We start from the raw sequence: 23288 nt of genomic DNA, 5'->3' as shown, positions 1-23288 counted from the left end.
AAAAAGAATGCCGATGAGGGCACAACAACATTTAAATTACATAGATTTACAGGAGACTTTAAAGTAGTAAAGAGGGTCTGAGACTAATTATTAATAAGATGATCAGTTTTGAACAGGTCTTGCTCACATTTCCCACAAACATTGCCAATGGTTTGCATGAGACTTACCTTACCTTACTTAATTATTGTCGCACATTAGAATTTTTATAGTAATTCATATAAGCCACATCAGAGACCTTATATAACCTAGAAATTACAATGCCATTATCTAATGACAGTCAATGCAGTAACATGCTGCCTAAAACATGCACTATGTAACTTTTCTGGTGGAGCTTGTCCCTATAGAGATGTAATGCAGATGTTGCGTTCTCTAGAATGTTCCAGAGTATGGCATTAAATCTATCTCCATGGCCCATTCACAGTAGCTTGCACATTTTTAAAGTTTTGTTAGCAATAATAACACATGAAGTTGGTTGGAAAGAGCCACAATAGATAGGTTAAATGCCATACTGTGGAACTTTCCAGGCAAAGCAATAACATCTGAGACAAGCAGGTGGCAAGCCCTCCAGAAGAAAAGTTACATATTGCACCATTAATGCAGATGTAACACATGTGATGTCTGTATAGTCCTGTATCAGTAATAGGGCAAAGGCCTGGTATTTGGTCTTGTAAGTCCAAATACTCTGCACAGTGAGAACACAGCAACAATTGAAGGAAATCCCCATTGAGACTAGAGGCTCAAAACCCAACACTCTCTTGCGCACTACTTTTTACACGTTGGTTTATCCAGTCAATGCTGGAAATGTCACCAGAGGCTAACATGTCAAAGGAAGTAAAGATATTTTTTGCATTTCAGCTTGCGTATGTTTCAATTATGTGGATGCTCTCACACTGTGGTATCACTGGTTCTGGTTTAGTCATGGTTTAGATGGTGCGCTGGTATTATTTTAGCTATTGTTCTCCTATATACCTTATTTTGTTTGGTCTTAATTTAATAATATCTGTGTGGTTTCATGTCTTGATTAGCCCAAGATTTAGGGGCATTATTGTTTGACTTAAACAGTATCACTTTAGCCCATTATTTCAGGAGGGATGTTGTGAAAAGTTTGTGATTATTACATCTGTATGTCAGACTTAGATTAGGCTTGCTAAAACTGCTGAATATATGGCCTGAAGGAAATGATGCAAAAGGAAGCCCCAGTGTTTGCCAGTGCTATGTCCCACACAGATAAGCAATGCACTTGCTAATTTTAAAGCCAGAGAGGGAAGGAAGCATGACAGCAAAGTTTCCTCTATGGCGAGGTCTGCAGAGGAGGAAAAACCCCAGTAGCTTGTCTTGGAAAAAGTTAGTCTTGGTCCGTTTGTCTTGAGTGTATTTGAAGTCTGTGTAGTATTTTAAACCATTTTATGGAGGAACTATGGCACAAAATGACACTCATCCACTTTTGGGGATATTTAATTCATTTAATCACAGTAAGTTTGCATTATTTTATGTAACATTAACTTGCATACACACTGGCATATAGTAACACGACTTTTGCTCGACTTAGATCATTAGATCATTTCTAGTTCATATGTAAAACAGCAATAGTTTAATAGTGTCTGTTATTTCTACAGTCTTGTCCAAGTGAGCCCACACAGTCGACATGACATAGAGCTTTATGTAACAATGAGCCTGTTATAGAAACGCTACAAGAAATCAATAGCTCAGAGCTAACTTTAACACATATGAAAGTGCTTTCTGCATTTTGAAGCCTCAAGACACGTTTGCCATTGTTGGTCCAAATAGAGGCTTATTCTTGTACAGGGAGCAGATGAAAGTGGCATCTGGAATATGAGGTTGCCTTCAGCAGTACATAAAACCCATGGGACATATTTGGCTATTCATGTTAATATAAAAATACAAAATTACTGTAGTCGCACAGCATGTATCTTTGGTCAGCAGTACTTTTCTTTCTAAAAGGTTGATGGTTCAAATTCTACTGCTGGCAAAAATGCAGACACTTTATGAATCATTTAGGGGTTATCGTGGTGGTTGAAGAGACAGTTGCGCCTTCTCTGTCAGTCTTGTTCAGGGAAAGTATGGCTATAGAAGTATCTTACAAGAGAGTGAATGACCATATTAATGTTCAGCATCACTAAAGCTTGTATGAGGCATATGTATTATTATCTTTTTCTAATTGTGCTTTTAGGTGACATGCTGCTGGCCTTCTGTTTGTCAATGCTGGTAGGATTACTCCTTGGTGCCTTGGTGTATGTCCTCCTCACCTGGGCATCTCGTCGAAAAGCCACAGCAAAAATCACCCGTCGAAGTAAAAAGAAATCTGTCTCTTCCTCACGTTCTTCACACCCCATGAGCTCTCACATGGGCCTGTATCGAAGCACCTTCCTCAGTGTGTACAGGCAGCCCTCCCTGGAGCCCGTGGGCCCTCTGGGGTCTAAACCCAGTCCAGAAACCTCCACGTTCAGGCCTCTGCCAAAGAAGAACCGTCCCAGTCTGGACATGGGGGAAGACACCAAAGTGTTGGAGGACATGACTTCTAACTCTGACTCTTCTTCCCCGGTCCCAAACAAGAGACACTCATTCTGGCTGGGCAATAATGGACTCAAAGGATTCTTTCCTTTACAGTCCTCACCCCCTGCCTATGACAGTGTGATCCATGCCTTTGAGGAGACTTGCACTTGATGTGTTCTTTCAAGATCTATTATTACGGGTAGAGCTGGACTTCTCAGTTGTGAGAGGATACTCTTTGGACTGTCAATGGTTAACACTTTTTGAAAAACCAAAACAAGCACTTGTGCTCTGTGCTGTCATACATTTGCGCAGTAGTAAAATGACACAGAAATGCTAGATTTCTGTTCAGTTGTTTGTAAATCAGATTCATCTATGGACATTAGAAACAAGGGAAATAAGGTGACAAATGAGGTATGAATAATATGCTTGAACAGTTTGCATATTATCATAATCACTTGATTAGCATTCAAATATATTGATGCTTTGGAAACTTGGGTTTGGAGTGGAGTAATGTACAATTCTTAATCTCTTAATCAGTTTTTAATTGTCTATCAAATTAAATTTTTGAGGTAAGATTTAGATTTGGGATACTTTTGTATCATTTTATGTGGAATATGTACATAATATAAATAACTATATAATATATGAATAAAAGTAACTTGGTCAATATTTTCGTTCCATCACTTAATATTTCATGATGTTAATTCATGTTGCAATTGACTTACTTAATTTAATTACCTTGGCATGTAGGCATATAGTCAATTATGGCAGAGAATGATTCCATAGGTGTGTCATCCATCACATCGAGGTCCTGTGTGAGGGAGAGTCACTAACTTGCATTCCAACCCGGGGTGTGTCTGTGAGGTTGCCAGTATCAAAGAAAGCCCCTTTGAGGTTCATCTTTATCGATTACTTACTAAGCGGTTACAGGCCAGTCTAATAATCCCATTATAATAAACGTTCCCTGGAGACATCCCTGTGAGACCTATCATCCAGTTTAATTTGACTGTGCTTTTCTCTTTTGCATTTTAAACTCTCGGTAAATGAATCCTGCTACCTCGCTTATGGCAACCCGTTTTTTAAAGACACACGCTCAAAGTGCGCCAGCGGACAAGCGCCTGGCAACACCACCGCACCGTTTACGCACTGCCACCTCGGACTGACGTGAGGGCTCCAGTGCGGTCAGGTACGTAGCCTCTGTCACATTTAAGCGTCAAATGACATATTAGGTTAAACGCCTGGTTTATTTGCAGCACTGTTTTTTGTTTTGTATTTTTTTTGTCTCGTCAGCAGCAGTCGAATTGCTGCATGCGGGTATACTGATGTAGGCTGTTGGAATCAGAAAAAAACATTACACAAAGATCTAAGACGAATATTTATTTTTCCTGCCTTTACGCATCCAGTTTTAAGCAGTATGCCTTGTGTGTTTTTCTCTCCATGGGCTTAATATTTTAGTCAGTGCTTATCGAGTTCACAGACCGCGTTTCTTTGACGTAAAACAAGCGCGCACGTACGGCTGTGAGTGCCATGGAGACTGGAGAGGCTGTCCGGATCTCCAATGCAGCACTGCTTTCGTTGCATAGAAACTGATAGGGAAAAACTGCGAATTTCAAGGTTGATGCACTGAATGACAACGATGCTATTTTAAGAGAAATCCAGTCCTTGTCTCTGTCCTGTTGGTTACTTGTTGAATAATGATCTATCTTAAATGGCAGGGACAACGAGAAGACATGGGATGGGCGTCGTAGAAGTCGTTTCAACTCTTCTTCTGTTGGTCTAATGCAGAGTTGCTGAAGACATCTGGCGCTTATGATGCATTGTACCTCTTCTTCTCCATAGACCAGCCCGTTTAAACAGCAAAGACACGCACAGCAGCCATTATTAGCCTCAGTGCACCCTCTGAATGGAAATATGGACACCCTAAAACAAGGATTTTTGACTCAACATGCCCAGGAACTATGAGGTAGGCCCAAGTGCATTCAAACATCCTTCCTATTTTTATATTTTAAAAAGGCATGTCTAGGTTATTCAATGATATTATTGTATTCTATTATTATGTGTGAGCCTAAATCATTTTCAAATTGTGGTACAGGTTTAACTTGTTCACTGATTTGAATATAGGTTTACATTTTTAAACCTTGAACCTTTTTACAATAAGGCTTGAAGTACATAGGCCTCTGCTTAGTCCTAGATTAGATAGATAGACAAAATAAGCATTGGGGAAAATAAGGATGTTAGCCATGGTTTCTGTGTGTTTTTGACAATGGTAGGCTTACATGGCTTTAGGTAGCTGACTCGATTCACTGTCCATAAATGGCCATACGATTGTGTATGTCCCTACCTAGTTATAAAAATGTAGGACTCATTTTGTTTGCAGTCTGTTAGTTTCTGTTTTTGGTTCTATTTCACATTAGCAATTCCACAACCTCCGTTCTTGGTGTTTTCAATCATGCCTTTATTTGTAACGTGTAGATAATACTGTAAAATAGCTGTATGTCCATTCTGAGCTCTAGTTTGTGAATCAGTGCACATTGAGACAGACTTGGATCTCCTCCACACACAGTGAATAATAGAAAACTGTGAGGACACCGGGATCTGACTGGTTTAAGGCTTTTCATGATTCACAGGTGCAAATGGAGTCATGTCTCATCTGAATCAACACTCAAATGACATAGTAAATGAATATATACTAGATGAATCGTACATCAAACCTTGTACAAAACATATTATTTTTATATGATTTCCTATGATATGATAATGAAAAGTAAAAAATGGTAGGCTTTGTTCAGAGCATAGAACATGTAGATGATAGAAAGGCCCAGAGGAAGAGGAAATTCTTAAAATGAGTAAAATAGATGGTGTGAGAGAAGAATATACAGTTGGTGGAAGATAATTCATCGTGTGACTGACCCTGAAGCAAATCTTTATTATTGACCTGTCTTTGCCCTCCCTCAGCCTGGTCAGTCAGTAGGGATGTTGGCTGCCGTGGAACATGGTCCGATCCTCTGCAGCGACTCCAACATCCTGTGCCTGTCGTGGAAAGGCCGTGTCCCGAAGAGCGAGAAGGACAAGCCCGTGTGCCGCCGTAGGTACTACGAGGAGGGCTGGCTGGCCACGGGGAACGGGAGAGGAGTCGTGGGCGTCACCTTCACCTCCAGCCACTGCAGGCGGGACAGGAGCACCCCCCAGAGGATCAACTTCAATCTGCGCGGGCACAATAGTGAAGTAAGTTTGCACGAGATTTTCAAGATATTGGGCTATCCAGTATCTGTGCAAAAGTGTAAGAAAGTTACACAATCATTAACAGTGAATTAATGATACGATTCAACACTTGCAACAATGGTTAGTGGCCATATGTTGAGACATGAGGTGCAAAATTTATTGCAAAAAACACCACTTTCTTATGGAATGTTTTAGAGCATTTAGATTGTATGTAAACTGTGTAAACATACAGTATAACTGTACAAAACTATCAATTGTGTTCTATAATAGCTGAACATAACCATTCTGTGTTTTGTCTGAATCAGTGGTTCTTAACCTTGTTGGAGGTACTGAACCCCATCAGTTTCATATGCACATTCACTGAACCCTTCTTTACTGAAAAATAAAATATTATTTTCTTCAAATTCAAGACATATGTATGTTTTACTGGTGCACAAAATGAACGGTGCATTAACATCACTGTGTTCAAAGAATAAAACCAGTACAATGCATGAACTCACAACAAATTACATACATACCTTTTTACAAAGACTTGGCCTTTTTTAATTCTACCACACTGAAATAATTTTAATTTTTAACCTTATGTATTCCAATAATGAACTTATTGTATTTATGCTATTTATTATTTTTAACATTTTAACACACACCCTTCACCTAATTTCCATCAGGCTAGAATAATAATGAATATTTACTGCAAATCAGTGTGACTTCTGCTGTTGCCTTTGAGAGACCAGTTCAGAAATGCATGGCTTCACCTTGGCCACTCTCATGTCATTTTCACAGCAAAGCCTGTTCCTTTTCTTCGTTTTTATGTCATTTTATGTTTTTATGCCGTTCGAACGGCTCATTTAAGTCGGGCAGGTACTTCGATAGGCACATCAAAGGGTGCATTTGTCGAATTGGGACACGGCCAGCGTCTGGAGACGCTCTCAGTCCGCGAATCATATGAGTCGGGTGCGTGTCTTGACCTTCGCCGAACCCCTGAGACTGACTCACCGAACCCCTAGGGTTCGATCGAACCCAGGTTAAGAATCACTGGTCTAAATGTTTCATTCTACAATAATGTATGTTGTCTTTCAGGTTGTCTTGGTGCGTTGGAATGAACCCTTTCAAAAGCTGGCCACGTGTGACATGGAGGGAGGAATCTTTGTGTGGATCCAGTACGAAGGAAGATGGTCTGTGGAGCTGGTGAATGACAGAGGAGCACAGGTACACTTCATCATTATGAGGGGTGGGATGAGACACTATTTTAACATGCAATTGGGTCCAAGAGACGATATGTTAACATAACTTACAAAAATCTGTTCAGTTTCCAATTTAGTTTAAAGAGGTCTGTTATACGTCTATGGGGTATTAATTATTAACACATAACATATTGTTTTGAAAATGTTACATTTACCAAAAACAATGTATTAAAATCTATTAGTTTCAGTTTTGGTTTTTGATGAGTCCACTCTTCCCACACTCACTTCCTCAACAACACAATCGCTATCCACTAATGAAACTACTGCACATCACATCAGGTTTGAGAAGTTGTAGTGTATTGTTTTTTATTCTGCTTTTGTATATTTACGAAGGGATAGAAATCTAAAATTAAGTCATTTTTACTATTAATGCTTTTAGTATAAATGCATTAAACGGTCCGACTTTATATATCAATATAGCCAAGATTAGATTAAAGACTGAAATCAATTGTACAGTTTAAATCTTCACATTCACACAAAAGTATTATGGACCTACAAATAGCCTTCTGAGTATATTTTCTGTATTCATTATGCTCTCACCTTATGTGAAGAGCATGTAATTAGACTATATTGTTCTCTACCTTTTGTGCGTTCAAAAAAAAACTACTTGGTGTTTTATTTTAAGCATGGAAGCTAAAATTATAAGGTGAGTGAACTCAAAAGTGATATTTGAAAAGAGATTTTCAAGACTGACTGAAGTGGCTTTTCAGTCTATTTTTGTACCTATTGTAGTTATTCAAAGTGTGACCCAGTTGTATCTGAAAATGAATGTAATTAAATTAGAACACCATGTAATGATGAGAACCAAAACTATTTCTAAACTTGCATTTCATCCTTATAGGGCACATTAACTTACTCTGAACATATTGTAGTTACAACAAGACAAAAAATGTATACCTGACAGTGCTTAGACTACTGTGCTGGTTATTATTTGTTGCAAGAGAAGAGGATGCAGGGGAGAGGTTAAAATGAAGATGAGGTGATGCCATGAATGGTGCACAATGTAACTTTTCTGCCACCTGCTTTTCTCCATGGAGCTGTTATTTCTGTTTGCCTGGATTGTTCCTCAGTATGGCATTATAGCGATTACAGGTGTTAATATCGCTTCCCCTGAAAAAACATGCAGCTTATTGTGAATTGGATTGCTCCTATACAGATCTGAACTGTAACTTGGTGTTTGTCTCCATGGAGATCGGTAAATTTAATGCCATACATACATAGTGCACATTTAAATTTGCAAAAATATATTCTACTGACTATATCACTTCAATAAAAAAATCATTTGTAAGACATCTGTGTCACATTTTTAACTGTAATAGGTAAAAGACACTTAACAAACACGATGACCTTTTCTTCCTGGCAGGTGAGCGACTTCACTTGGTCACATGACGGGACTCAGGCTTTGATTGCGTACAGAGATGGCTTCGTGCTGGTGGGCTCTGTCAGTGGGCAGAGACACTGGTCCTCTGAGATCAACTTAGAAAGTCAAATCACTTGTGGCATATGGACCCCAGATGATCAGCAGGTACTAAATATGGCTGGTCCCTAATATAAACATCATCCATCCTAGTTTTTAATGCTAATGTTCTAGTCAACAACAGCTTGGGTAATTATTACTCCAGAGGGTGTTCATTAAGTCTTTATAGTAACATTTTATGACTGGTTTTGCGCAGGTGTTGTTTGGCACAGCAGATGGCCAGGTGATCGTGATGGACTGTCATGGCCGCATGTTGGCTCATGTTTTGCTGCACGAGTCGGACGGCATCGTGAGCATGTCCTGGAACTGCCCGGATTTCCTGGTGGAGGACAGCACTGAGAGCGACACTGACTCAGATGAAAATGTTCTTCCTATAGGTACAAATGCACAATTATACTGTTTAACAAACAATTATTGATTAATTTTTCACCACCAGCTTGACATCATCATACATTACATTTTAATGTACAAGCTAACCGTTTTTTCAGTAATTAACAAGAATCATCATTAAAAAAAATAACATGAACCATCATCAGCAATTGTAAGGTGAAGACAAATTACGTGGCATATTTTATGAAAACAACATACGTTCTCAGATGCTACTGTATATTGTCTCTTCTAAACGGGAATGTAAATAAATTGTATATTTATGCATCTATTTAGCCCATAATGATGAATAATCCATTTACTGATTAATTAATTAATGAACATCTCTAGCATACAAATTGGGTCACTGACAGGTGAAGCGAATGATTCTCTCATCACAGCACAGGTTATACTAAATTATTGTCTAGAGTTGATGAATAAAAGTAGGGAAAAGTGATTTAATGAGTTTGACAAGGGCCAAGGCTGTTTATTGCTTGTTTATTGCTACACAAGTGTTTCAATTAACTAAATCCTAGTCAACCAACCAAGTCACTGTAATAATTTCACATGGCTAATCTAATCTAATTTAGGCTTGATAACTGTGTAATGGTTTAATGAAACATGATTAAGTGTTTTTTTTTTACAGTGCGGAGAGTCAAACCATTGTTGACCGTCACCTTTTTATCTGGAGACATTAGTTTAATGAACAACTATGATGACCTATCCCCTGCTGTCATTCGCTCTGGACTAAAAGGTAGTGGTCACTTAAAATGTAAAAATATAACACATTTTTGTAAGGATAACTGTATAATGTAATGCATTGTGTGTGTGCAGATGTAGAGGCCCAGTGGTGCTCTCAGGGGGACCTCTTGGCTGTAGCTGGGATGGAGAGACATGTCCCCTCAGATACAGCCTGTGCAGCCATCATGAGGAACGCTCTGGTCAAGTTTTACAATGTCCAAGGAGAACACATTTACACTCTGGAGACACCTGCGCAGGCAAATGCTCTTATGCTCTTATCAAACTCATTCATTATGAGGGGATGGCGTACACTTCATAGTTTATTGAAAAAAAAATGTTGCAGTTGTTATACTAACCGATTTTAAGATTTATCATGTCATTTTGATAACAATTGTGTTTATTGCTGGGAGCAGCAATAGGTCTATTTTTTTTTATTTTTATCCCTGCTGAAACTGAATAATAATGGTATATAACTTAATGAATGGCACTATTTGTTGTATTAGTATAGGCAAAGTTAAAGTTCTCCATTATTGACAAAATGTGATGAAAATCTGTTCTATTCTTGTACAAAACCTTACCATCTGTCTTTTTCAATGTGCATGCCAGTAGCAGTGATTTGGGATTGTGTTTGTAATCAATTAATGGTTCTATTATTACTTTTAGAGACCCATCACCACCATCTGCTGGGGTCACCGGGACTCGAGGCTGTTCCTTGCCTGTGGTCCAGCTCTGTATGTGGTCAGAGTGGAGCACCGTGTGGCTAGTCTCCAGCTCTTGTGCCAGCAGGGCATCGCCAGCGCCCTGAGAGAGGAGAAGGATGTGGGCAAACTTAACATGCCCTCCCTGCTCTGCTCCTATGTCACCACAGCTTTCATACCAACCATCAAAGTAGGAATATAACGTTGTTGTTTTTTTTTAAAATAACCACAACTGCAGTAACAATTGCTATTCACTGATTTTGAGTACCTCTTTGTTTGGATGGTTAATTACAGTACTATTTTTACAACACTTTAAAACCCATGGACACATACAGCTTCACTATTAAACCCAGTGTAACATATAAATGGCTTTTGAAGACAAGCTTAAGCCAGCAGCTTGCATTCATAGCTGACCACTTGAACAACCTTAGTAATCTTGCATCTTGGACCTTACATAAAACTAAACATTAGTTAAGAATATGCCTAGTTATTAAAAATACATACAGTACATTAGGAATTTACTATGCAGTGCTTGCTATCTTGTGTGCCTGTTGTCTACATGGCTTCTTTTGTTTCTTGATTTTAAACTTGAGTTCATACGTAGATAATTTCATGCTACACTACGAAAATTATTACGCAACAGTTTACTGTAACAGTCTTAGTTCACAGCGATGTAATACTGCTGACTTCCACATGTTTGCTTTGAGTGTCCAGGTCTTCCTCAGCTCTTTTCCTCTCTTTGTTCTAGCCTCCAATCCCTGACCCCAACAACATCCGGGACTTTGTGAGCTACCCCACCTCCGGGAACGAGAGGCTCCACTGCACCATGAAGCGGGCAGAGGACAGTCCAGAGGCGGGCGGGCCCTGCTACACCCTGTACCTCGAGTATCTTGGAGGACTGGTGCCAATCCTCAAAGGGAGGCGTATCAGTAAACTAAGACCCGAGTTTGTTATCATGGACCCCAAGAATGACAGTAAAGCGGGTATTAGTTTATTTCAATTTTAGGTTTATTGTCCACGTAGAGATTAAATATTTTATTTCTATTATACTCATATTCAAGACCAATTTAGTGCATCCCACTGAATTGGAATATATGACTGTATAAATGTTTAACTTTTACAGTTAATGCTAAAATTGAAAACAAAATGGGACAATTTAAATCTCGAGAACAGTACTCCACAAACAGCATATATTGTGATTATAATTTACTGTGTCAAGCATCAGTGATGCAGAGTCTTGTCATAATGCTAAAATTTCTTTTGAAACAAAGGCAAAGGCCTGACTGATACTCGATACCAATTTTGATGCTACAATGATTTTATATGTAGATATATATTTCTATATACATACTTCTAATTCTGATATATATAATATAATTTTAAACTATTGTGGTAACGTAAATGTATCAATTTTTTTCAATGTCAGTACTTGTTCAAATGAGTATCTAATTTCAGTACAAGTTTTACCATTGGTTAAGTATCAGTATTGATTTTTTTTTCTTGAGAAAACCTATTTTGTGATTGTAAAATTGCTTCCTCATTGCAGAGCTGATGCAACAAATGTCCTGTAATATCACCTTTTGGGTTAAAATATCAGAGCTTAGTTAGTGGTTATGTCAATATTTCCTATTGTTTAGTCTAACTGTCCTGCAGAGATCCATAACCTTTCTACTGTTGCACCATTGTTCACCTTGAGAATCTCTGACGTCATATATGGTCTGAGGCTTGGTCCCTAAATTGTCTGACTGCACTATTTGCCCATGGCTTTACCAAACATAATTTTAACAAGGCACGGCAGAGACACAAAATCTATGTCCAATAATTTTGCTTTGCTTGGTTCTTGTTTTTCCAGATGAAGTGTGTGTGAATCCCATAGCGTTCAGTGACAGCTGTAACTGCTCCGATTCCAGTGACATTGAGCTGAGCGATGAGTGGGTCGGCAAAAAGTCACCAAAGTTGTCACGAGGGAACAGGTCAGACTGGCTTTATCAGATTAAATTCTACCCATACTGTCTCCTAAATCTCTTGGCAGGTTTTAAGAACAAGAATTTGGCAAAGCAATGGGCAAAACTATTGATATGAAAAAAGTATTTTTAGAAAATAATTTTTAGAAACACTCTTGGATCCACTGATCTAAATTCATCAAAAAAATAATAGCCTAGTTTTAGCCCATTACAATATAATAAGAACCCTAAATTTGAACAGTTTTTTTTTGTGTGTGTGTGTGTGTGTCAGATTTGGATGTATTAAATATGTGTGGGGGTGTGTGTGTGTGTGTGTGTATGTATGTATGTATGTATGTATGTATGTATATATATATATATATATATATATATATATATATATATATATATATATATATATATATATATATATATATATATATATATATATATATATATATATATATATATATATATATATATATATATATATAATTTTATTTATTTATTTTTCTACAGAATGAATTTGGAATCCAGGAAGTCTCCAAAACTTTCACGAGCCAATCAAGAAGGTCAGAGGTCACCACGGTTACCAACAAAAAAGCCCCCAGTTCGCTCACCGAGTTTAACAAGGAGGGAGATGTTCATGGACGGACTCACAGAAGTACATTTTTGTATAATTTTCAGGTTGTTCTCAAACTGTTGTTTAACAATGATGTTGTCATTTTCCCCCAATTTTCAAGCACAACTACCTTGCTCAAGTCACATCCAATATTTGGGGGACAAAGTTCAAAATAGTTGGCCTTGCTTCTTTCTTACCTGCAAATCTCGGTGCAGGTAAAAATAAATATTACATTATATGTAATAAAATTAAAATTGTAATCTCGTGTGCACTTTAATGTATTGCAGTTATCTATAAGACCAGCTTGCTTCATCTGCAGCCAAGACAGATGACAATCTACCTTCCTGAAGTAAGGAAGATTTCTCATGACTTTATGAGTCTGCCTGTGTTCAACCCCAATGTTTTCAGTGAAGACGAAGATGACTTACCAGGTGAGAAATTACATACGTGCATTTATACAAATTTGCAGCGTATGTTGGTATTGGTAAGTATTGGTAAGTATTATTTTTTTTATTTCAAGTATTTATTTCAGTTGAAAACACTACACTCTAGTTTTGAATGCACCCGACTTTATACTTTGTATGTTTCCCTGTGTCTCCTTAGTGATGGGTCCCTCTGGTGTGGCCGGAGATAACCCTCCTTGTACTGTGAACATCCCCATCGCTCCCATTCACAGTCCCGCTCAGGCCATGTCTCCCACTCAAAGCATCGGCTTGGTGCAGTCTCTGCTGGCCAATCAGAACATCCAGCTGGACGTCCTGACCAACCCCACAGCCAATGCAGCAGCAGCAGCGGCCGCGGCTGCAGCGTCTGTCCCTGTCAGTGATCACAGCCAAGACCCTATCCAGTCTCCATACCCTGTTACATCCAGATACTCAAATCCAAACCAGGTGATGTTCAACGGGCTGGATTTGGGGTCACTTTTACCTGGGACATTGCCACCTCTGCCCCCTCCTCACCATCTACCGCCACAGCCACAAAGACCAAGCCACCCGCAGCCTCCGCGCCAACCCCCACCCAAAGCATCCCAGCAAGGACAGAGAATGCATCATCAACAACCCCAACCGCACCAACCGCACCAACCACACCAACAACACCAACAACACCAACCGCACTCACAGCATCAACAACATCAACAACATCAACAACATCAGCAACATCAACAACATCAACAACATCAACAACATCAACAACACCAACAACACCAACAACATCAACAACACCAACAACATCAACAACATCAACAACACCAACAACACCAACAACATCAACAACACCAACAACATCAAGTCCAGTCCCAGTCGCAGCAATTGCAGGTACCGCAGATGCAGCAGGGCCCACCAGTGTCCACGCAAACTCTTCAACAGCAGCAACAACTTCAACAACAACAGCAGCAGATCCGGCAGCAGATCCAGGAAATGAGACAGCAACAGGCGCAGTTACAACAACAGCACCAGCAAATCCAACAGCACCATCAACAAATGCAGAGGCAACATCAACAGATGCAACAACAACTCAAAATGCAAATGCATCTTCCCCCTCCACCCACAGGGTATCCAACCATCTCCTTACAGCAAATCCACCATCTCTTACCACAGATGCCTCCGCCCTCCACTGAACCGGGACTGGACAGGGCGGAGCATGGAAATACTTTAAAGTCAACTCTACCGCGAACGCTCCCTCCTTCCTTCAGTGATTCGGAAGGGACTGTAGAGATTCAGATGAGGAAAGCAAACCCACCGCCGCCCTATCCCGGTACGGTTGTGTCAGTAGCAGCTACAGTTGCAAATACACCACAGACGCTAGTGACAAATTGTGATAGCCCTAGTGTCTTGGCACCAGATCCTTGTCTCAAAAAGGATGATTTCTTGCTTCACCCCGTCACCTTACAATACCCAACACCTCTCGGATATGAACGGATTACAACCTTTGATAGTAGCGGTAATGTTGAAGAAGTATGTAGACCCCGAAGGAGACTTATTCGTAACCAAAATGCCTATGCTGTACATGGTATTGGCGGATCTGCTACGCTCAGAGTCACCTCATCTGAGAATAAGAAAATACAACTTCCGTACAGTTCTGCCACTTTGAGTCGCCTGTCCGTTCCTAGATACTCAATACCAAGTGGAGATCCACCCCCTTATCCTGATCCTGCTAATCAGGTGACCGCTTTGCCTCCACCCCAAAGAATTGATAGCAGCCTTATCCATGCTACGCTAAGACGTGAACGAAGGGATGTTAGTCTTAAAGTTCCCCAAATGATGGAAAGCTCAAGAACTCTACCTACAAAAGCCAAAATGAATAGTGTGTTAGGAGGCCTCGGCTACCAGCAGAGGTTGCCCACTGCACTGTATACTTGTACTCAGTGTAGCAGTAACAGCAGTAGCACTAGTGTTAGCGTCACAGGTGGTGGGACGTCCAGTAGTGGGATTGCTGGTGGGACAGTGGTAAGACAAGATTTTCCACCAAGCAAGGGCCCTCATCATAGCACCATTATTGTTCATTCAAAAAGTGCCTCACCATTGGCTTCTCAGTCATCGTATAACTTGCTTGGCGCTGTGGAAAATAGCAGAGACAGGACTGTGTACGTGAACTCGGCCTTTACAGAGGACGAAACAATGAGTCAGCAATGTCATCTTGAAAAATCTGTGCGACAGTTGAACTTAGGTGATGTTAATTTGACATTGAAACGCCCTCCGCCTTATCAGTGGGACACTTCAGCTACAGAGGACTTCTGGATAACTCCGGAACAAACAATGCTAGCTCCACCACCTGCCCCGCACAAACCACCTCCACTCCTAATTAGTCAAGCTCAGCATTTAGATGTCAGCCGCTTGCCTTTTGTTCTCACCACTAAACCTCCAACTAGTCCAAGTACAACCACTCTGACCTTTCCATCTGGATATCAAATTTCACTTTCCCCTTTTCCACCAAGTGTAAGCCACAGTGGACCTACCTTGCAGACTTTACAAGCAGGACCAAATCCAAATGAGTTGGTCGGTCAATCCCCATTTGCTCAACAAGACCCAAATTTGGTCCTACCACCTGGTTATCCTCCAAATTTGGCTGGTTTGGCGTGCTGCCCACTGCCCCCAATGTACCCAGGGGCAAGCTCTTGTGCTGGGCTACAACTTCATCCAGTGAGCCTCCATCCATGGAACCCATATCCGTGCCCACCGCCAATGCAGGACCCCCCAGCACCCCCGCTACCAACCAAAACTCACCAAATACTAGAAAAGCCTATTCTCTCACCACCTCCCCCCACTGCACCTCCCCCACCCCCACCATTGCCCCCACCTCCTCCACCTACCGAGCTACCGCCATCAAAAAGTGCAGCCGAAGATCTCACGGACTCTGCAAACAACTTCCCAGAACCCTCATCTCTAAATGAAAGCCCTGTCCCACAGGAATCTGAGCGCTTTAGCAAAAAAAGTCGCAAAAGGTTGGACAGCAGAGCAGACGATGTTCCAACAGTTTCTGAAGGAAAATCAAGAAAGGAAGGACGTGCACTTTCGGATTTTAATAGTTTGATATCAAGTCCAAGGCTCGGAAGTAGGGAAAAGAAGAAACCTAAAAGTCAAAGGGAGCAATTAAACAAAACTAAAAAAATCAGCAGAGCCACAAATGAATTTCAAGATAGTTCAGAAAGTGAACCGGAGTTATTCATTAATGGAGATGAACTCATGAACCAAAATCAGAGTAGTAAAAAGAGCTGGAAAAACAAGCGCAGTATGAGGATGGCAAGTGAGCTGGAGGAGATCAAATGTCGTAAGGCAAATGAAAGAGAAGACAGAAGTTTAGGAAGCCAAGGGTTTGTCTATGTTATGGCCAATAAGCAGCCACTGTGGAATGAAGCAACACAAGTCTATCAGCTGGACTTTGGAGGGCGGGTCACACAGGAGTCAGCCAAAAACTTTCAGATCGAACTGGATGGCAGACAGGTAAGTCACTGTTACACACAGTTGCATAATGAACTTAGAAAAACTCAGATAGTTGAAAGGTCGCCACGGTATTTGTTTTTCTTTTTGTAAAAGAAATCTGTATTATGCAAACTGTGGGTGCTTATTAACTTCCACAACTATCTATTCTTAAAATTAGTTGTGTTTATTCTTTAGAGATAGCAATGGTAGCAATATAAAAGTACATCACTAAACCCATGCCTATAAAGCAACATGAACAATACAAAATGTATGGACATTATTTGGCTCACTAGCCCTCTGCTTTGTATTACAAAGCCTAAAGCAAAACAAAACATTGATTACAGGTTAATTACATCTTATAATATTGATAAATATGTAATGATTTTGTCTTTGTAGGTGATGCAGTTTGGACGAATTGATGGAAATGCCTATATTTTGGATTTTCAGTATCCTTTTTCAGCAGTTCAGGCTTTTGCTGTGGCTCTGGCCAACGTGACTCAGAGGCTGAAGTGAAAAAGACTCAGATTCACATTGCTGTACATCTTGAACTGTGTGGAGTTGCAGCGGGAGAAACATGAGTTTAAGCCATGTGAAGGCCTAAATCACTGCTCAAATGAACAAAGTTCCTGCAGCAGACTTATTTTCTGAAGGTACAAACTGTGTTCATGAAACTTGAATGTCATTTTGTGGCACTCACAATTTGCCATAAGCCCAGAAAGAAAGAACGACAAGGGAGTTAGTTATCGCTCCTAAGCTGTCACGCCAAAGACACATAATACTGAAGGGCAATCATGCTAAAAAATATCACTAATGAATCTTTATAATGCACTTTGTTAGTGAATAGCAATGAGCCAATAGCAGAAAAAAATGGCATGGTCATTTAAAGCTCCAATTCTTTAGAAATCTCTAAGTGTATACATTAATTGAACATTTCTGATTACAAATCCATGTTAAGCCATATCTTGTACAGGGCACCATTGTATAGCATAGTCCTTCAAAGTACAATATATTTTATTTCATAAATTTTATTTTATATACACATTTAACATAAATATGCTCTTTTTATTTAATTAATTTTGTTTTCTGCAAACACTACACATTTAGGGACTAGTTAATTGTACTTATGTTTTTAATTCATGATTGATGACCATGGAGCTTTAACATGTCACATTTCAGAATCCTCCTGTAAATACACAAATACATTTTGTTGCAGCTCCTCTTGTTTTACTGTTTTACATCCTGTTAATGTGTAGTCTTTGCAAAGTCTTACATTATTATTGCTATAAAATAGCAAATTCTACATATTTCTTGTTTTTTGTCCAGTTGCCTTCATGATGCCCATTACCCTGTCCCAGTTCAACCTGTGTATGTGCCAAAAAAGCCTACATTAGAAAACATTTAAGCATATTTTTTTGTTGAATTCCTCGTCATTTTGAGATTTTTTTTGTAGTAGTTGTGTTTTTGACGCTACTATAAACTGCATTGAATGTGAAGTCCAGTGGCTGCTTTCTGTAGATAGATAGAGCTTGTCTGCCTTAGAACTTGACTGTATGTAGGACTGATGTTCTAGCAAAACAAAAAACATGCTGCTTGCACTTAAATATGTAGTGGATGGACTGATATTAAATGACTTATTATTATTATTATAAGCTTGTGTGTATTTTGGTTGGCAATTTCTGTAATGTTGTATTGAAGCATTAATTTTAAGATGACATAATAATAATAATAATAATAATACACTGGAAACAATTGCAAGAATAAATTTATAGACAGATGGTTGAGGCAAATTGTGGAAGATCTATATAGAAATGGTGCTATATATAAAACAGAAATATGAGCAAAGGTTATTTTAAAGAATAATTTAAAAAAGTATTTTTAGAAAGGAGATTGGGAAACTTTTTTTTGTTTGTTTTTTGTTTTTTTAAATAGGCTATTACTTACATAAACTGCTTAAGAGATTATTGAAGCAAAATGTCAGTTTTCAGCAATACTGTGTAAGTGATTTTTCTGTTTATAACCAAACCTGGTTAATAAAAAATACTTTGTGCATAAATTTCCTCTTATTCATTTATTTATTTAATTATTTTTAAGCTAATGCTTTTTATTTAGGGTTATATACCAACCACGCATAGTTCACTGATCTGTGAATTGAAATTGTGAGAGGTGATTCATGAAAGGTGTCAACATTTGCCTGTGTGGCTAAATTAACATGATGATGCTTAATCTGATGAAGTTGGTTCTAACTGAAACATGTTAAAAGACTTAGTAAATAATCACCTGCCATGTATTATGCATTATGTAATGTTTAGTACATTCATGACTAATACTTGTGTGAATGGAAATGGATAGCTTAATAGTTAATGACAATGGAACTACAACACAATACATTAATGATAAAATGAATATAAAGTTTCTGCAAACATTTAGGAATACTCTTTAATAAATCTTTTGTGTCAAAGGGAACTGTTCTTGCTCAGAATCTGTCATTATATTCACATCCATAGTGTGCTCTTGAGCTCCCTCTAGTGGAGCATGTGGAGAATTCATGGGCTGCAGTTTGACCTGAAACACGTCTCAGCTCTCAGGAAGTAGGCCTCTGTTGAAAAACACAGAAGCCAGGTAGGAGAAGAACAAGATGGCCGCCAGGGCACACAGCATGCAGATGGTTTTAACAGGCAGGCCTATGATTGGATCTCCACACAATAGCCTTAAAGGTATTCACACGAGAAAGCCTATTATAGCTCCATAACCATTTGTGGTATTAAAGAAGAGGACACAGATTAACTGAGGGAAGATTATGTTGTAGGTGATTTCACTTCCAATGAATCAAAACAAAATTACGCTGTCTTCTAGACTGGTGAGAATTGTCCTTATTAGGCCCACTAACACCACAGAGACATGGATCACAAGCTGGATCTACCCAACAAATGTGTTGTAAAAAAATAAAAAAAAATAAAAAAAATGTGACAGTAGTAAGATAAGAGCAACATGTATATACATTTAGGTATCGTTATGTCTGGTTCTCTCATACCTATATTGTGTCTTCTGGTATCTTGTGGCATTTTTGTTTCATTCCACTTAGTTTTAATCCTGTATCTTTGGGGCATTCCAGGGAAAACAAAACAATAACATCTTAGTAATGGAGACAAGCAGGTAGCTGATCTTAGATGAAAAAAGTTACATAGTGCACCTTTACGTACTGGGTATACTTTGCTAAAGCTCATCAGTAATGACTGGCATTGACCATTGATAACTATAGGCAACAGTGTAATTTTAAGTATCATCAAGTATTTTGTCTTACACTAGGCCTCATAATGCACTTAGGCCCCAGACAGCATCACAGAGTCTGCAGAGGAGCAGCTTCTCCTCATTCATATAGAGACAGAGAGCCATAAGATGTCTGGTTCCAGTCTGAGGACAAAAAACAAACAATGAACACTTGTTCTTTCAAATAATCAATTGTTCAAATATTCATGTGTCATTAGTTATGCTCAATGGCAGTACCTGTGGAAGCAGCAACAGCCCCAAGCAGGATTGAGGGTATTCCAAATATAAGGTACAGCACAACGGCGAAACAGGACGTGATCTTAGCCATAGGGGTCAAAGTGGCAGCCATTGTCCTCTGATGGAATCACTGGTACCTCCCATGCCCTGTGGATCAGTTGTAAAAAATTACATCTTTCAACACACTCATCTTACATCATCTTATAAGATACTACTTACACATAACAGAAAGTTATCCAGGAGAATCCCTGCCTTTTGAGGATCTATATTTCCAATCCATGAAGCACGTAGGGTGTTGTTCAGGAGAGTCTGGGTGATGTCCAAAGTGGCAGGACTGATCAGAACAAAGGGAACACAAATCCACTGCAGATACAGCACAGGTTAGCATGAGCACTGACAGGTGAAGAAATATTCGATGGGATAAACTGTGTCACAGAGAAAGTATTTTCTCTTCATATGTGATGTTAATAAATATGGCCCAGTGTAAAGTAACTAGGTCAGAGCATTCCCAAAAACGCTTTCATTTTCAGCAGTGATGAATGAGCTTCAGGTGATGCATGTGAAAGACTTAAATCGTTAGCGAGCCAATGTAGCCTACTAAACCCTAGAATCTTTGAGTGGAGTGGCAAAATGGAGTGGCACCCATCCCTAAAAACACCCCTAAAAACACATCTGGAATGGATGTAGCATGTTTTATTGTATTGGAATAAGAACAATCTCCTCACTATGCAGACAAACACCAGGATGAGTTGTATGACGTCTGTGTAGGCCACAGAGTAGAGGCCTCCCAGCAGAGTGTAGGTGATGGCTACAGCAGCAGACACCCAGACTCATAACTCATAGGACAAATCCAAAACAGTTTTTGTTGAACCAAACAAAAGTGAACATGATTAACATGCTTTTGGTCAGAAAGTCTGAGTTTTGGGGCACTTACGCAAGGAAATGAATAGTGGTGATCAAATCAAGAGCTATTGAGGCCAGAGGCAGAGGAGCGGTCAGGACTTTCCCATACTTTAGTTTGAAATGATCCAACGTGGTGACACACTTTTTTCCTCTCATCGGCTTTGCAAATACCAAACCAGCTAAATTACAGAATGAACACTTCAGTCCTTTACAGTCCCCTTCTAAAGCAAAAGACCCCAAATATATGAAAATATATGAATAGTTTCATATTTAGAGATGTAATACTTTAATTTATATAAATAAGCTAAATTTATTTGATTGTGTTTATGTTTATTTTTGGAAAATACCTTAGAATTATTATATTATTAAAACTTTACTTAAATATTTTACGGTCACTTTAAGAGCGAGAGAAAAAACAAGGGGCACGTTATAGAAATATGAGGCAGCACATAAAAGACAAACCAACTAGTTTTCTTTTCATTTTTGAGAATGGTTTGGCTTTGATTATTTCTGTAAGAAAATTTTGCAAAACTGTGGATTGGATCCAGTGAGAGTTAATTTCTCTTCAATAAAAATACACAATGACTCCAATGACAAAAACTAGATCTCAACCTGCACAAATAATAAAAACTTTCTGAAAGATGCACAGTGTAGCTTTTCTTGTGGAGGATTCACCATCTTGTTTCCAGATGTTATTATATTACTTTGCCTTAGCATTAGCCTTATTCCTATGGAGACAAGCAGGTGGTGCCAGCAGGCTAAGTTACAAGTCAGACCTGTGGAAAGGCAACCCCGCTCATGGTAGTTGGATAGAAGAAACATTGAGAACCACTGCCCAAATATTTCTCTAGTCTTAGATTTCACCTGTCATTGTGAAGACACCTAAGACCAGACTGATGCTCCGGTTTCCCAGGACAGCCATTTCCATCTCTTTGTCTCCCCTTTTCTTCTGCTCTCTTTTGGACTTGAAGGAAACCCAGATCCCAGTAGAAGACCACAATGGATATAACTCCAGGTATGTTCACTGCCATGATGTCCTCAAATCACTGACTTCATGGATGAGATATTTTGTGTTTTGAGGCCCCTTCTTGGGAGGAATGATTGTACCACCCCTTTGTTTTGATAGTTCCAGAAAAACAGGTTTCAGTGATAAAATATACAGTTAAACCATAAGACTCACAGTTGGTCAGGCAGTTTGAATATAGTCGAAAGCTAAAGGTAAACAACTCAATTTTAAGATATAAGACATAGTAAAGTAAAGTGCTTTGACTGTCTTGAAGGTGGAAACACTTGGCCATTTGCTATTTACAGTAACAAGGCACCGACCATCAGTTTGATCAAATGAATACCTTAATACTTTTAAAATGCCTGATTACTTTTTCTATGGAAGCCCTATGGACAAAGGACACATGTAACCCTACCATGTAATGTTTAGATTCATGATTATTTAATGACTTTTTCATATTGAGTCAGAGAGATCTAAATTCTGGTAGCAAAACCAGGACCAATTTGTTGCAGACAATTTACACTTAATAAAGAAGCTATGATAACTCTTTTCCTATGAAATAAAATCTCAGTCCGTGGTTATTGGAGGAGGAGTCTGAAGAGAGAGCATGTGTGTGCACATCTGCCCTGGGCTGCTCACAGTGCTGCTGCTGCTGCCTGTAAAGTCCAAATGAATTAGCTCAGAGTGTGTGGTAGGGCAGATTAAATAGCAAATAGTACACAGCCTGATCCAGAAATTAATTATATTAAGCGACTTTATATCCAAGTTAAATGTTCAATCACTTTTGTTTTCTGTGTTGTTAAAGATACACTATGTAACTTTTCTGATGGAGGGTCTGCCATCTGGTTGTGACCATGGAGTTATTTACATATGCTTTACCTGGACTGTTCCATGTTCCATGCTATGGCATTAAATGTATCTCTACAAGCTTGTCCATGTAATTGAGTAAATGCAAGATAGATAAGTTCAATGCCATACTGTAGAATATCATAGGCAAAATTACAAACATCTCCATGGAGACTACCAGGTAGCAAACTCCCCAAGAAATGTACATAGTGCACCTTTAAACGAGCCTTACCTTTTTCTTTTAGCCAAAGCAGCATCGCTAAAAAGACTGGGACATGTTGT

The 23288-nt window shown here is 39.1% G+C and overlaps 2 protein-coding genes and 1 pseudogene across 2 annotated transcripts; 2 read left to right on the top strand and 1 right to left on the bottom strand.

The window, feature by feature from the left end:
• Positions 1-1273: 1273 nt before the first annotated feature.
• Positions 1274-2852, top strand: myct1b (myc target 1b). Its single transcript, XM_033988422.2, has 2 exons — positions 1274-1472; positions 2192-2852. The coding sequence occupies exons 1-2, from the start codon at positions 1418-1420 to the stop codon at positions 2683-2685; spliced, it is 549 nt and encodes a 182-aa protein (XP_033844313.1). The 5' UTR covers positions 1274-1417; the 3' UTR covers positions 2686-2852.
• Positions 2853-3538: 686 nt separating this feature from the next.
• Positions 3539-17801, top strand: tulp4b (TUB like protein 4b). Its single transcript, XM_033988528.2, has 16 exons — positions 3539-3700; positions 4354-4477; positions 5470-5739; positions 6817-6945; positions 8344-8505; positions 8654-8834; positions 9470-9577; positions 9658-9821; positions 10228-10452; positions 11011-11245; positions 12115-12235; positions 12725-12869; positions 12949-13042; positions 13115-13258; positions 13431-16768; positions 17144-17801. Exons 2-16 carry the CDS (start codon positions 4460-4462, stop codon positions 17258-17260), a joined length of 5451 nt encoding a protein of 1816 aa, XP_033844419.1. The 5' UTR covers positions 3539-3700; positions 4354-4459; the 3' UTR covers positions 17261-17801.
• A 2313-nt stretch (positions 17802-20114) lies between these two features.
• On the bottom strand, positions 20115-22185 carry LOC117390893 (high-affinity choline transporter 1-like; annotated as a pseudogene).
• Positions 22186-23288: the final 1103 nt, after the last annotated feature.

This window comes from Periophthalmus magnuspinnatus, chromosome 22, assembly GCF_009829125.3.
Source record: "Periophthalmus magnuspinnatus isolate fPerMag1 chromosome 22, fPerMag1.2.pri, whole genome shotgun sequence".
NCBI lineage: Eukaryota > Metazoa > Chordata > Actinopteri > Gobiiformes > Gobiidae > Periophthalmus > Periophthalmus magnuspinnatus.
Note: the sequence above shows the minus strand (reverse complement) of the source record. Positions and strands in the feature narration are given on the sequence as shown.